This window comes from Diadema antillarum, unplaced genomic scaffold (assembly GCF_040938485.1).
Source record: "Diadema antillarum isolate AM-2024a unplaced genomic scaffold, OU_Dant_1.0 scf00000007, whole genome shotgun sequence".
Taxonomy (NCBI): Eukaryota; Metazoa; Echinodermata; class Echinoidea; order Diadematoida; family Diadematidae; genus Diadema; species Diadema antillarum.
In genome coordinates, this window is record NW_027270896.1 from 3,996,988 (window position 1) to 4,013,048 (window position 16,061).

General features: G+C 38.2%; 1 protein-coding gene across 1 annotated transcript in view; it reads right to left on the reverse strand.

The window, feature by feature from the left end:
- LOC139716711 (Fanconi anemia group A protein homolog) overlaps positions 1–16,061 on the reverse strand; it is a 49,899-nt gene that overhangs the window by 19,138 nt on the left and 14,700 nt on the right. Inside the window, exons 13-15 of the mRNA XM_071628243.1 lie at positions 15,895–15,955; positions 14,697–14,746; positions 13,637–13,713 (exon numbers count right to left, since the gene is read on the reverse strand). Of these exons, the coding sequence (XP_071484344.1) occupies positions 13,637–13,713; positions 14,697–14,746; positions 15,895–15,955 (188 nt within the window). The remainder of the gene's footprint in view (positions 1–13,636; positions 13,714–14,696; positions 14,747–15,894; positions 15,956–16,061) is intronic.

The following is a 16,061-nucleotide window of genomic DNA, read 5'->3' on the forward strand; positions in this document are numbered from 1 at the left end:
GTAAATAAGCACCACTTATTCAGTGTTCAAGCAGTAGCCTTGATATTATCATGGCTACTACTAAAACTTTGAACAATCAATGTTTATATGTATGTATAAGATGAAGGGTAAGATGTGCCTTTAACCATGGAATAATCAAATCTTGCAACTTAACCCTTTATATGCCCAGGGGAACTTGCCAAGCTATTTCATCAGCCTCCAGTAAACCATCCAAACTTGAGCTAGTTATAAAGTTACCAAGCCCATTCAGGTGTAGCAGTGTGCTTAAAGGGACTGTACAGTACTGGTTGAGGTGGGGATTCCTGTTTTGAACATTCCTAAGTGAGATAATGAGAAACCTCTTATGAAAAATGAAGGAGCATGTAATTTTAAGAAGGATTCAATGTTTATTTGATGAAAATTGGTTTTCAAATTGCCGAGATATCCAAAAAATTGATAATAATAAAAGGCGACAGGCCACACCTTTTATTAGGATCTCTGTGTTTCACGTTGTTTTTGGATATCTCAGCCATTTCAAAACCAATTTTCATCAAATAAACTTTTGATACCCCTTAAAATTGCATGCTCTTTGACATCTCATAGAGTGGTTTCTGAATATCTCGCAAAACGTTAAAAGCTAAATCCTCACCTCGACCAGAACTGTACACACCCTTGAAGGGGCATGGTGGCACGTCAACAGGAATTACGGTGATTAGGTAATCTCTATTCACTGACTGTTCAGTTTCCAGACATTTGCACCAACATTGGCAAGCAAAGCACAGTCGTGGTTAGGGAAACTGCTATCAGGTTCTGTGCTGATGATGTCCTTCTTTGTCTTCAGGAAAGTTAACTGACGGATAAACTATGAACTACAGTCTTTCTCAACTGATTTTGTTTTAATCAGACAATGCCAATCTATATGAGATGCAACATTATTTGATATGCGGCAAAATAAACAGTATTAGTGTGGTCAAGCCACTGAACCAAAAGCAAGCACACATTTCGAAATAAAAGGATAGCCAGCATAAACAAATTCTACCCTCTACTCAGCCCCCCCCCACCCCCCCCCCCAAAGAAAACCACCTTAGCTAAAGTTGTACAAAGAGAGAAAAGTTGTTAATGTATCTCTTAGACACAACTTTAAAGTATATTACTTGTTAGCCTCAAATTTAATGTGGTTCACAATCTTTTGTGATACAGCTGACTCATCTTATATTGCTTTTTTTTTGTTGGTAAGGACAGTCCAAAATCAACTTCAGTTCTCCATCATCACTGTTAAAAAAAATAATACATTTGTAACAAAGAATAACAACAAACCTACTGTCATCATCACTGCACCGATAATGAACTTCGATGCTAAGCTACTGGCTTTCGAAGCAATGGACAGGTCATTCACAAAGAGATGTAACAACCTTATTTAATGGTATTAATGTTACGTAATATCCAGCACCAAACAGTCATTCTTTTTTTGTTTATTTTTGGCAATTGTTATGTATGGAGACTGATATGTAATGCAAGTAATTATATTACAGATGCATATATATATATATATATATATATATATATATATATATATATATATATATATGTATATAGGTAACAAAACTGCAACAAAGTTCATGCTGTGTTCACCAACGGTTTATTTCTTAACACAAATTTTCCAGCGTCTCGCCGCCCTTTCTCAAGTGTTGATATTGAGAGAACAATAACAAAATTAAGCCATGACAATATATTGCAACCGTGTTACCAAGGATGCGCGCTTTAACGCATCAATGCTAGGCATCCTAACACCCAGCGCGCATCCTGGCAACAGTGCAATGTTACGTCATAATGAAATGACAATGAGTACAAAGCATACATAAAAAAACTTGGCACGACTGATACAGAAGTAATTCCTCTGAAGACGCAGCTGCGGTGGTGATGTAAAAGCAGTGCGTTATTTCTTTCAAAATTCAACATACACATAAATTAACTTTAATTCTAGTGTATAAATAATCTTTACATAATCTGAAATTATCATGATTTATATAAACATTCAATTTTTTTTTAAATCAAACTGAATCGTCACTCTGTGATGGTTATTTTAAATATGTACAAGCAGTTTACTATTCCTTTCAAACTTCAGCATACACATACATTAACCAATTCTGGTGAATAGATAGTCTTTAAATAATCTGAGACTATAGCATGACTATGAAATATGTGAAAAATCCTTTTTTTCTCTTCTTTTGATTAAACAGATACGTCACAAAACGTCTCAGAGTGAAAACAAGACTGGTTCCAAGAAATGGTTAAAAAGAGAGCGTCAGCATTATATTACTCAAGCAATAAAATGATAAGACCTATTGCAGCGGGGTAAATGGGAGAACATACAACAGTAAGCGGCGCACCTACTTGTAAAAAGTGTAGTTCGTGAGCCATGATAGATCTACGTTCATGCCCTGTCCCTGGAAGCTCCTTGTGCGGATGATTGTTTTTAGTTCTTTCATGTGTCTTTCTTCAAAGGCTTCCATGTCCTTTTATAAAATGCAACATTGCAGATCTGTTAGTGTGTGATTTGTTTTGTTGAAATGTTGTGCGACTGGATATTAGTAGACCAGCCAAACCTCAAAAAAGGCTCTAGATAAGGATTCGACGGCATTTTTTGTTAATGCTCCGTTCTCATACTGAAAGTCTTGCAAAAATACTAAGGAATAGCGTACGGCCGGATGTCACGCGCGTTTTTGCCGAAAAATGTCATTTTTAGCTCAAAATTCAAAAGCATGTCAAAAATCACGATTTTTATTTTTTGCTTCCATTCAATTAATATTTGAAAGATCATGAGTTTCAATTGTCCCTTTTAATGAAATTGCAATTTAAATGTGTTTCTGTAGCATTTTAAAAAGTCATTTTGTACAGCCATATATGGGAGTCTCAAATAGATATATGTTGTTTTCTCGAAATAATATTTTTGGAATTACTACTGTTTCGTAAAGTTTGCATTTCCAAGCTAACTTAAATCTAATTCAATAGCAGTTTCCATTTTATGAAACTAGAGATGTTTCTTCAATTGAATATGCCTGTATTTTCTCAGGTTTTCTTGAAAAATAAGTTATTTTTGTCGCAATTCCGAACACCTACATAAAAAAAAAAAAATCGTTTCTGAACATTTTCGAGTAACCCCTCGCTCTGCTCGCGCGCGGGATGGCAAGTGCGTGCGTTCGTTTTAGACTTGGGAGGCAGCTAGCTGTTTTGGCCGTGAACTTGGAGACACGGTTACAGAAACTAACTGTTAAAGATAATCAAGATACCTCAAAATGTAAGTAAATTAGTATGATTATCTGCTAAACTACATAAGGAATCCAATTTGATCTTTCAGTTAGACATCTCACGTGTATTTGTCCAGGATTTTCTACGTACTTTGTTAGTGTAACGTTATTAGGCCGAGATGGTCACCTTAAACATATAACGACTAACGTTAATGGATGGTATTTCGAACCGGTCCCACGTCTGACGAAATCAATCACCCTTGCCAGTATAAAAGAATACCGTTGTTAGACAGAAAACCAGTTATATCTAACGTTAACGTTACATTTCAACTGCTATTTCTACTAAAAATCTATTGCAGAGGTTAGAGTAACACCGTTAAACGCTAACGTTAGATCTAACATTAACAAGTTAGGCCTACGTATATAACTGTAGTGTAGGCCTGCAACAAGGCGAATGCGAATTAAACACTGGATAGTGGAACGTTATTAAACTGTAAACTTTACGCTTTTCGTTCAGGCTTTAGCTCGTCGCTTGTTGCAGTCGAATCGAGGCCTAACACTATTTAACAGTGAGAGATGGTCTAAGTCTATGTAACATTAGATTTTAACGTAAGTTGTAACGTTACAGTGCAATGTAGTTCTTGATCTATATAACCCTTGCCTTGGATTCAGTGTAGGTGGCAAAAGGGTCCTACTCGATTACTAACGGTCAATTGTTAGATCTAACACTAACGCTACCAGTGCCAGTTTGTTAGGCCTATATTGTCTAGCAAGGGGTCCACTAGACCTATCAAAGTATAGATGGTCTATGTCTACTATTTACTACGGTCTTGTAGAGTCTAACATTAGACAGTATGGTACTACACTAGGGATAGCCCGACCAGACGCTGTGTATAGTTAGTTATATTAGTACTAACGTTACAACTGCTAGAAATCTAGGCCTTATATAGGCCTAAACGCTACTGGTAGACAACTCTATCGTTGTGTGTAAGCCCTAGGTCTATTAAACAATGCAATGGTTAGATTTGTGTACAGCTTATTCTTTTCCACATGATGCATCTCCAAACGTTTGAAGCGGTGATAGTGTTGATCAAGGTCGGCGTAGGCTCTACCTTCTTCCTCTCTCCTTCCTTCTTCTCTTCTGGTCTAACACAGGTTAGAGTCGAGAAGTTAGGTTCTAACAGTGTTAGACCTAGACCAAAGTCAGTCTTTAATACCTAACGTTAAGGGCTCTAGGTCGAAACTCTACCGTTGAGATCTTGAGCATTGACTGTTAGATGTATCTATCTAACGCCACGGTTAGGCCTAGATCTACACTTACACTTGTTTTGCATATTATCTGAAAGCCTGAGAGGACAATTCTTCTTAAGTTCTTCTCTGTCTAGATGTAGATGGTAGATCTATAGATCTATAGTATAGTCACTGTGTTAGAGCTCTTCTCTTACATCAATCAATCCTAACAACTAGACACTAGCCCGTAGTTGACCAGTGCAGTAGACTTGGCCTAGTCTAGACCCTTGACCTAGAGAAGAGGCTACCTAACGGTAGTAGGCCTAGAGGAAGTTCTACAGACTCTGTTAGTCTCTAGACTGTAGATCTGTGTGTAGAACTAAATCAGGACCTAGATCTACATCTAAATGCAGTTTTACTGGCTTGATTTTCATCAGTTTGAGAGATTAAAGTTGGTTCTGAAAGACATCATTCAGATGCAGATCCAGAGAGTAGCACTATAGAGGCTGAGACCTTGTGGGTCTGCTAATGCAAGATTTTGTTTTTGATAATTACTAGTAGTCTAAAGATTTCTGGCTGTTTTCTAAAATCTTGGTCTTGGGAAACCTACTTTTATCTTAAAGTGTACCAGTTAGACTGAGGGTAATCTCTAGCTTTTACAAAGTTGTGTAGACTATTGTCTATTACTGAGTAGGCCTAGGCCATAGACCAATTTCATCTAGTAAAAATTTTACATTTTGATTTACTTATAAAGGTAACATTTACTGTCAATTATCTAGGGGAATAAGGAAAATTATGTCAATGCAAATATGTCTTTTCAAAACCATCTTATTTTCAGTATCATTCTTGCTTCTTGCAGTTTAAATTTCATTGTTAATTTATAATCCTCTACTTAGTAATTGTGACCCTGCACCTCAAAACAAACAAAAAGTCGCCAGACATGCATTTTTAGTTAAGACCATATTCTGAAAGAGCAGACTTTAAGCTTTAAAATGATGTATAACTCAAATCAAATGGACTCTCCTAACCTATCTAGATATTGGAAAGAAAGCACAAACTCAGGAAAAGTGTGAACTGAGAAAAGAGATACATGGTCTCGTCAGAGAATTTGACAGGAGCTTTTCTGACAACCCAAACTTTGTGCTGTGGTCCTCATACATGGAAATGGTTGAAGTACTGCTAGATTTCATCAGGAGTGAGAGGGATGGTAACTGGAATCTGCATCTAGAAACCTTCGAAGCAATGCTTCCCTGGCTAACAGTCTATGATCATACCAACTATGCAAGATGGGGTCCTGTTTATCTGTCGGACATGAGACTTCTCAGCAAAACTGCTCCTTCCATCCATGCCGAGTTTGCAGCAGGCAACTTTGTGGTGAAACGGTCTAAGAGGTGCTTCAATCAAGTCTCTGCAGACCATGCAACAGAGTGGATTAATTGCACATGCAAGATGCATAGTGGCATCATTGGCATTACGAGGAATGACCAGGCAAGGAACAAGTTTTGTGTCACATGGGCAGAGCGGTCCAGGATAACGCAAGATATGCGTTCTTTGTACAACCTAGCAGATGAGAAGGATGTCCCCGTCACCCGTGTTGATGGCCTTTCTTTGAGAAGAGAGCATGACATTGAAGATGTTGGCAAGCTGACAACACAGTTGGTAATGTTGGATGTGTTTGGTGCAAGAAATGCAGAAGTTGAAGGAGAATGCTGCAGAGGTGACTCGCCATCCTCTGTCAGGGAACAATGCTTAGTGTCACTTGCTACAAGGGATGTAGCAACTCCTGACGTAACGAGAGATCTGATGACAGCAGAGAAGCGTGGAAAACAACAGGTGATATCGTTTGTGAAGGAGCGATTGATTGAAGGCACAACTGGCTTTCATGCCACCATGAAGAAAAATCGTTCACATACCTTCGCCGATCTCTACAAGACTAAGATAACAACTACTCTTCAAACTCAAAAGACTATCAAAGCTGATCGAAAACTTATGCAGCGGTTGTTGAATGCTGTCACTGGAGGACGATCTTTGGAAATGGCCAGTGTTCTCGAGCATGAACTGTCACCCATTCCTTTGTCGTTGGCCAACATTGGTGGTGAACTTAATTCAACTCCCAAGGCAGAGCTTATCAGTGCCTTAATGGGTGAAGTTCATACACCATCAAATGTTCCGGATACCAACCTGAAGACATGTCTACTAATAGATGGTCATGCTCTCATCCAAAGCTTGGGGAAGCCACGTGGATGTCGAACATTTGGTGAATATGCCGATGTTTTCACAAACGTAGTGACACAGAACTTTGGGAAAGTTTCAACAAGGGTAGATGTAGTGTTCGATCGTTACATTGGTGGATCGTCAATCAAAGCGGCTACCAGGGAAAGGCGAGTGGGCAAGAAGAAGCCAATACGAAAACTCATCGATGGACCCCACACCTTACTTCCTCAGACATGGAATCAGTTCATTGCACTAGATGAAAACAAGGCGGATCTTGCAGCATTCCTGAGTACATCGATGATGGAAAGGTGTAAAACTTTACCAGAACAGTATGAGCTGGTAACAGGAGGTGGCTTCTCGAATGGAACAGAGGCACGGTCTTCCAGAAGGAACAGGATACCACTTCAGGCGAACCATGAAGAGGCTGACACCCGTTTGATACTCCATTCATTAGAAGCTGTCAGGAGAGGCTTTGAAAGGATCGTTGTTCAGTGTCGCGATACTGATGTGATGGTGCTTCTGATTCACTTTGTCTTGAATGAAGCCTTGGAAGTTTGGATGATCTCTGGAAATAGGCAGCAGAAGTGTTATCCACTTCATGAATTGTCAGAGACAATGTCTCAAAGTGCAAAAGAGTGTCTCATTGGGTTTCATGCTTTGACTGGCTGCGATACTACTTCTAGTTTTCGTGGTTATGGCAAGAAGTCATGCTGGAAAGTTTTCCTGGAAAATCCTCTTCTGGTGAAAGGGATTGGTCGTGACGGAGAACTTGAGCCAATTGAACAGTTTGTTTGTCAGTTGTATGGAACAAGTATCCAGGCCAATGTAAACTCAGCTAGGCTTCATCTCTTCGGTAAAGCAAAGAAAGGTCTCGAAATGCTACCGCCAACAAAAGATGCACTGCAACTACATGTTGAAAGAGCAAACTACCAGGCAAAAGTGTGGCTGCAGGCAGACAGAGAAGAAATTGTGATGCCATTCCCAGCATCCACCCCAGCTTGGAAATTGAAGTCAGGTCGCCTAGTTCCCATCTTCACATCCATACCACCAATTCCAGTTTCTTGCTTGGAACTAGTGTCATGCAGTTGTAAATCCAAGTGCAGCACAGCCAGATGCAGTTGTTTCAAGAATGACTTCAAGTGCACATTTGCCTGTGCATGTGAAGCAATAAATTGTTGTAACCCAGCATACTGAACATACATCTATATTGACTTTATCAATATAATCAGTGCAGTTGGGTTATTTGTCATTTTACAAACTGATTTGATGCATGTACAGAGATTTGTGCATGGTGAAGATTGGCAGAAACGAGTACAATTTTCAGCAATATGGAAGAAGTATCAATAGGTTTCTGAATACTTTTTCATCATTTAAGAACTTTGATTGGGTATTTTTTCCCCCTAAGTTTGATAATTGACATATGTCAGGTGTGCAGGGACCTAGGAATTCTATTTGTAGATTTTGGCAACTTTGAATTCAGAAAAGTATTCAAGGGACGCGCTACTCATGGATTTTCCAAGGGTAGTAGTTTATTTTATCACTATCAATTGAACATTCAGTGCAGAAATTTTAATAGCTCTACGAAACTCGTGACTAATATCAACCAAATTGAAAGTAGACTATTGAATATGTGCAATTGTGGCAGCTATTTCAATAGTGGTGTACTATTTTGAGCACTATATATCCAAACTCCAATGCATTTTGATAGTAATGAGAGTTATCAAATAGATGGATGGGATATATATTGGACAACTTCAATGAACAAAATGGAGAAGTTAAACTATTGCCTGTAGACAAGAATCTGCTTCTCTAAAACTTATGTAACTTTTGAGATGGTAGACAGTAAGCATAATGTGATTTGTAAATGTTAGAAACCCATATCTAAGGATTATTTTCATATTGTTGAAGACTGCTTATCTGCTCCTGGTTATTCGGAGCCCTCATGAATGTTTACTGGTGTACTTGAAAGTGAGATCATTTATCTACCTTTTCAATCTGATGTCAAACTTACTTCAATTGTACTGTCACACATTCCTTTGCAAATATTTTGAATTGAATTTGCCCTGAGAGAATGCAGTACATTGTATTTCCCAATAATAGGTATTGCAACCATACCAGAGGCAGATGTACAGCGCATCTTAAGATGATGACATTATGATACACGTAGTATGATTTATTCATGTATCCACTATGTCGTTGTTGTGTTATGCATAATGACGGAAACGTAGATCAGACTACTAATAAGTAATATTGTCAATTCAGCAAGTCTTTTTTTTATGTGTATGTGTGTAATGAAAAAAAGGGGGTCTTGAAGTGACCGCCAACAAAAGTTGCAGTACAATGTCATGTTGAAAGACCACACTGCCAGGCAAAAGTATGACTGCAGGCAGAAACAGTAGAATCGTGATGCCCTTGCCATCATCGACCTCAGCTAGGCAATTTACGTCTGTTCACCTGGCTTCAATCTGGTCATTCATACCATTCGAATCAACATTTTCATCTTGTAATTGTGTCAAGTAGATGCAGATCCAAATGCAGCACAGCCAGATGTAGTTGTTTCAAGAAGAACTTTAAGTGCCCATCTGCCTTTGCATATGATCCAGTTAATTCTTTTACCGAACCTACTGTATGGCTGTACATTAACTCCATCGACGTGGTTGATATACAATCAGCCCAGTCTGTTTTGTTGTCAAACTGATATGATGCAAGTAACATAGATTTGCATAACGTTGATATCGCCTGCTGCTATAGTGGTAAAGGTACGCTGATGAAAATCCATTCTCGGAAAAAAAAAAAAAATATCGTCTCCCGTTCATTTTTTTTTATTGTGTATAGATTGACTTAGTGAACATTGTATGAGATTATGGTGATTGAGAGTTATGTCGTCAGGTGGCTGGGGAATTTTGAGAGTTCATGATCACTGAATTTTGTTGTTGTTGAAGATGTGACAATATAGAAAGAAAAGAAATTCGTATGTAATCAGAGAATTACACATATACATATATATGTATATCTATACATATATACACATATATATACATATATGTATATATGTACACATGTATATTTGTATATTTGTATATATATATATATATATATATGTATATATATATATATATACACATATATATATATATATATATATATATATATACATTCGTATCCTGGATGCATGATACATATAATTTTTTTATGTCATCGAATTCGTGTTCATTCCAAACAATGTTCATTTACTATTTCCAAAGTTTTTACACATTCAACCATCATACAAAAACTACTCATATCAAGTTAGTCTCCCACGGGAAGACAGATCAAAAATGAAATGTGAATTCAAGTACTTTATTTTATGACAGCTTACTGAAATAAAAGAAATCTTATGCCTATCCGTTGCATGTGCTTGCATGCCAGACCATGAATCCCCAAGCTTAGGGCCTACTCGGGGAAAGGGGTAAAGGATGAGAAATTTTGATATAATTTTTTCTCAATAAAAGGTAATTACACTATCAAGGTTTCCATGACAACCATTTCCAAACGTAGTAAACAATGCATATTTAACTTCTTTTGGTTTCATTGTGTAACTGACATTTCTTTTTAAAGAGAAATGTTTCAAATACTTGTGTACGTGTTAGAATTATGCCATTATTGTTTGAAATTTTCTGAGACTCCACATAATGACTAGTTGCTATGGTAACAGCACTACTGATTGCCCTCTATAATTTTTAGGGCAAAGAAACACATTTCATTAATATCAAGTTGTCACAAAGGAGCTGTTACAGCCAATTTTTCAACACATCCATTGACTTCGCTAATATATCACATAAATTACCATTTGTGCTTAAAATGTGTATAGGCGTATACGCTATAGGGATCCTACATTCAATTTTCTTTCAAAATGCGCGTCCGGTAAAAATACATCGTTCCTTTGAGGATAACACAAAACAAGTTATATTTAACCTCATCTCACAATTTCTTTGTTGCATGTGATTTCAGAACATATACAATATGTCCAGTAAATAAATACTTGTAAATAGTTCGATTTAGATAGTGTATAAAAACTTTGAAATATGAGTAGATTTCACAAATGATAATTTTGAGTAAATCACGATTTTATATTTCATCGTGCCATATATTTGTGTGTAATAATAAAAATTCAAATGCATATTAGTCATATTCTTAACTTCAAATTAAAGAAAAGACCTTTGTAATTTGAAAGGTACTTATTAATCATTACTTATTTCGACAAAAAATAAAAATCGTGATTTTTGACATTCTTTCAAATTTTGGGCTAAAAAAGGCATTTTTCGGCAAAAACGCGCGTGACATCCGGCCGTACGCTAAACTTCAGTATTTTTGCAAGACTTTCAGCTGGGAAACTTAGCATTAACAAATTTTGCCGTGCAAAGTAAAAAAAATCGTCTTGGCTGGCCTACTATATTGTGTTTGACTTCTGATTATGGTGCTTTTGTGGTTGTTGAATCGTTGTCTGAAGTTTGTTGTTTCTCCGATGTAGACAGCCAGGGGACATTGCTTGCATGTAAGGCTGTATACTACGTTCTTACTGTTGCAGTCCCCTGACGTCGGATGGAGGGTGTGGCCGGATCCAAGTTTGATATCTGTATCAGTGATTAGGTGAGCGCATATCTGACATCGTTTGTTTCCACATTTATGATTTCCAGTTGGTCTGATTGTTCTGTTGACTTGTGATTGTGTAAGCAAACTTTTCAAGTTGCATGGCTGTCGTTGTGCATGTAGGGGATGTGCTGTTAACTCGGGGGCTACCGATTGGACTTGTTTGAGCGTAGGCCATTCTTTCTTCACTTCCTTCATGAACTGTTGTGATGTGGGATGATATGTTGTTACAAAAACTTTGCGTGTGTGTGAGTCTTTGGGTTTGAGATTATCGTAATGTAGTAAGGATGAGCATCTTTTTGCTATCGCGCGGTCCCTCCCTGCTTGCACAATGTCTAACGGGTACCCCACTGCAACAAATTTTTGCCCCAGCTTCAAAGACGCATCCAGAAATTCCTTGTGATCAGAAATGATTCGTCTGTAGCGGAGCATTTGACTGTACACAATTGACCACTTAATATGATTAGGATGGAAGCTGTTGTACTTAAGATACGTCTGTCTGTCTGTAGGTTTGTGGTAAACAGACGTGTTCAGCTTCCCTCCTTCTTTGCGGATAGTCACATCAAGAAAGTGTACTTCTGACCTAGAGCTGTCCATAGTAAATTTGATGTCGGGGTGAACCATGTTGAGCTTGGAGTGGAACTCCGAGAGCTGTTCGTCAGTATGGGGCCAAATGAGAAAAATGTCGTCAATATAGCAGACGAACATGCTAGGTTTTAGAGTTTCTTTCGAGAGGAATTCTTCCTTGAGTACTGCCATAAAAATACTGGCATATGCTGGCGCAAATTTTGTACCCATGGCAGTACCCTGAGTTTGTAGAAAGTATTCATCATCAAATGTGAAGTAATTATGTTTCAAGATGAACTGGGCAAGACGACAAATGTCTTCTATGGGCATGTCAGAAGAAGGGTCGTGTTTGGTCAAAAATCTACGCAGTGCATTAACCCCATCGGAGTGAGGTATGTTTGTGTACAGACTGACGACATCCAAAGTGACTCGAGTGCAATTTAGAGGAAGCTGAATGTTGTCGAGTCTATTAAGAAAATCATTGGTATCTTTTACATAGCTCTCGATGTTATGTAAGACCGCTTGTAGATACTTATCAATGAAAGCTGACATCGGTTCAGTAAGTGAACCTACACTGGAAACAATTGGCCGTCCAGGCGGAATGATCTTATGTTCTCTCGATAACTCAGTAATTTCGGAAGTTTCCAAATCTTCAGCATTTTTGTCAGTGGCATTTGCTACCATCGTCGGAAGTTTATGGATCTTAGGTAATGTGTAATATCTACTAGTTACCGGCTTACTTGGTACAAGTTGTTTCGCTTCTCTCTTTTCGATGTGTTTCAGGTTATTACAAAGAGTCTCAGCTTCCTTCGTGAACGAGCTCGTAGGGTCACTGTCAAGCTTCTTGTAGAGTCTAGTGTCGGACAGTTGTCTTTCCGCCTCGGTGATGTAGTCCGCTGTATCCTGGATGGTGACGGCTCCCCCTTTGTCAGCAGGCTTAATCGTGATGTCAGCGTTGTCGCGCAGGGATCGGATGGCGTCTTGCTGCTTCCGTGATATGTTCGATGAGGGTTCCCGTTCAGTCTCCTTCAGCAGCTTGTCGAGGTGTCTCTCCACATTGCTCACAAACGAGTCGATGAAGGGGTCTCTTCCGCTGGGGACAGCAGGGCGTCGCTTTTGATAGACTAGTTTCCTCGTCGGCCTAGGTTGCGACGCTTCTTCTTCTTCTGCCACTGTCTCAGATTTTGGGCACCTGTTTGCAGAGCGGAGTTCGGTTCGGGGGATTTCTTGTGTGAAGTGAAAAGTATCGGCGCACAGTTGTACTTTATCGAGTCGCCTGGTAGGGCAGAAAGACATACCGAGACCAAGTACGCTCTCCTCCCCTTCAGACAAAGTGTAGCTCGACAAGTTAACTATAGGCCTATTGATGCGTTAAAGCGCGCATCCTTGGTAACACGGTTGCAATATATTGTTATGGCTTAATTTTGTTATTGTTCTCTCAGTATCAACACTTGAGAAAGGGCGGCGAGACGCTCGAAAATTTGTGTGAAGAAATAAACCGTTGGTGAATAAAGTATGAACTTTGTTGCAGTTTTGTTACTTATCTTTTTATCTTGCCAACACGTGGATTACCTTATCAACATATATATATATATATATTTTTTTTTTTTTTTTTCCTAAAATTGTACAAAACAAGTATTCTGTGTAATGTCATGTTTGCATAAACAATGTTTATTGAAACCATTGGAAATTGATGTAATTGTAAAGCAGTGCCATACAGAGAATACATCAAATCAAATCAAATCATATCAAATCAAATCACAACCTACCATCCAGGAGTTCATTGAGTTCCTTGGCACAGGCCTCCTCGTACTGACGGTAGACACTGTTTGGAATCTTGTTAGCACTGTATTAAAGAGATCCACAGTCAGACAAAGAACAGCCTTGTTTCAATACAATAGCCACACACTCACTTTCCACAGGCTCTCTTTCCCTAGCACAAATTCTAGCAGTAATGCCTTTCATGTAACTTCTAGAGTGTTGAAAGTCTTCTCAGTACATGGTGTTCAAAGCACACTGCAGATAGTAAAGTGCTCTTCATAAACCTTTCATTTAAACAAAAGTACGGAAGAAAAGCATAACACAATCCTCATGAAATATCATGCATGCAGTACTTCCTCCCATTACATAGTTATGATAGGAGGGTTAATGTCATTTATCCTTCATAAGACTTAACATAAAGACTTTTTTATGAAGGAGGACAGACTCCTCATATCAACCCATTGAATACGACCTGATTTTGCCATTAAACACATTTCTCATTATCACATTTCTTACTATACTTGGGACTAGTGTTCAATGGGTTAAAGGAGACCTTCGGATGATTTTCAAATTTTTACATTCGAACAACTATAAATCAGTTGTACTGAGGACAGAGTTTCAGAGTTTGTGATAATTGGGATGAAGAATAAGAATATTTTCAAAATGTAGAATAAATTGCAATGACCAAGGATGATGACATGGCAGAGTCACCATAAGAATGCATGAGTTAGGACTCAAGGAAGCTGAACAAAAGAATAAGGCATGCATAGATTATACACAGGTGAACTCGCAAGCAAGCGGTATTGTAATGAAATTACACTGCTACATTTCTGAAATATGTGAACCTCCTATGTCATCCTTGTTCAGTGTAATTTGTTTGAGGTTTTTCAAAGTATTGTTTCTCTGCTCAAGAACAACAATAAATGCCAAAAATCTATACATGGAGTTGTTGATTTATGTAATACATGATGTGAAATTATGAAAATCATCTGGAATGTCCCTTTATTAACCAAGGTCATGCACAAACATCCTTTTGTTAAATTTTACTGCAGGGATTTTCCGACTTGCCTCTTCATTGCCTCAATCAACTTCATCTTTCCATCAGCAATGTCAGGAAGCTTGAAAAAAAAAAAGAGAGAGAAGAAAACAAGAATGAGAATAGATTGGGTTGTCATGCTGTTTTGCTTCACATAAAGAGCACACATTTAAATAGCAGAGGTGCATATCTCCACGAATTTTCTGTTGACTTGTAATTGTCAAATTGAAAAGAAGAGTTAATAAAGTTGCACATCACAATGAGGACTGTAAATGTAATGTAACATATGACAGACTGACATCCTCTATCAAATCAGGTATTCTCATTTTGCTACAAACAGAGCAAGATTCTTGAATAGAAATGAGTATATTGCAGTCTCAAATGACAACTTTCAAGTCACACAGTACATTCATTGCAAAATTTATGTTCATGAAGACATGTAACAGGCATCTGTAAAACTTATCGCGTGGGGACTAAGAGAAGAGATGATGTGTGCTAATGCAATGAAATTTTATGAGAACAACATATGGGAACACAGAAGAGAGTCAATTCTTACTCTGGATGTGTTAATAATTTGGACTGTAATCAAACAAAAATATTTTGAGACCTGCTGCCATCACAAGACAAGCTTTTGCAAGATACTGGATGAGTTTGTAGAGAACAATACTGTAAAAGTGGAAATTTTCGCGGTGTTGAAATTTTCGCGCATTTCGCGCAACAGAAAGCTAGCGCAAAAATAAAAGCACGCGAATATTTTTGCGTGCCATATGTTCCGGTTGTTGATGTCTTAATTCCGCAGAATTAAAAACACGCGAAACTCTTCTTACATGGCCAAGCGCGAAAAATTAGTCGCGCGAAAATATCCACTTTTACAGTAACACCATAGTATGTACAACAAACAAACTGAAATCAGAGCAATCCCAAGATTTACTTTTCAATGATTCCACTGTGACTACATTCACAGGTCCCCTACAGAGAACACCACTTCCTCCATATATTCATTATCAAATGGTTCAGTCCTGTTGGGTCTACACCCCTATTTGCTAGTTTCATCATGCTGACAAGATCAGATGGTGTATCTCACATGTCAATTTAACCAAAATCTAAATCCTAAATCCCACCTCTTGTCCTGCACTCCAGGACCCTAATCTGACATCATATCCTAATCCTAAATCCACAATTGATGAAAAACAGCAACCATGGGAGTCTACCAGTTTCACTAAAACTCACCATTCTTGGAGTAAGGAGAGCAGGAAGAAAGTGTGCCATGTAGTAAGGTTTCTTAAAAATGCTGGAATAAGAACAGAAAGGGAGAACTAGTACAGAGTGCAATGATAATTATACAAAGTAGTGTGAATTCTCTGTTCCACAAGGAATTCCGACCACTCAGTACACGC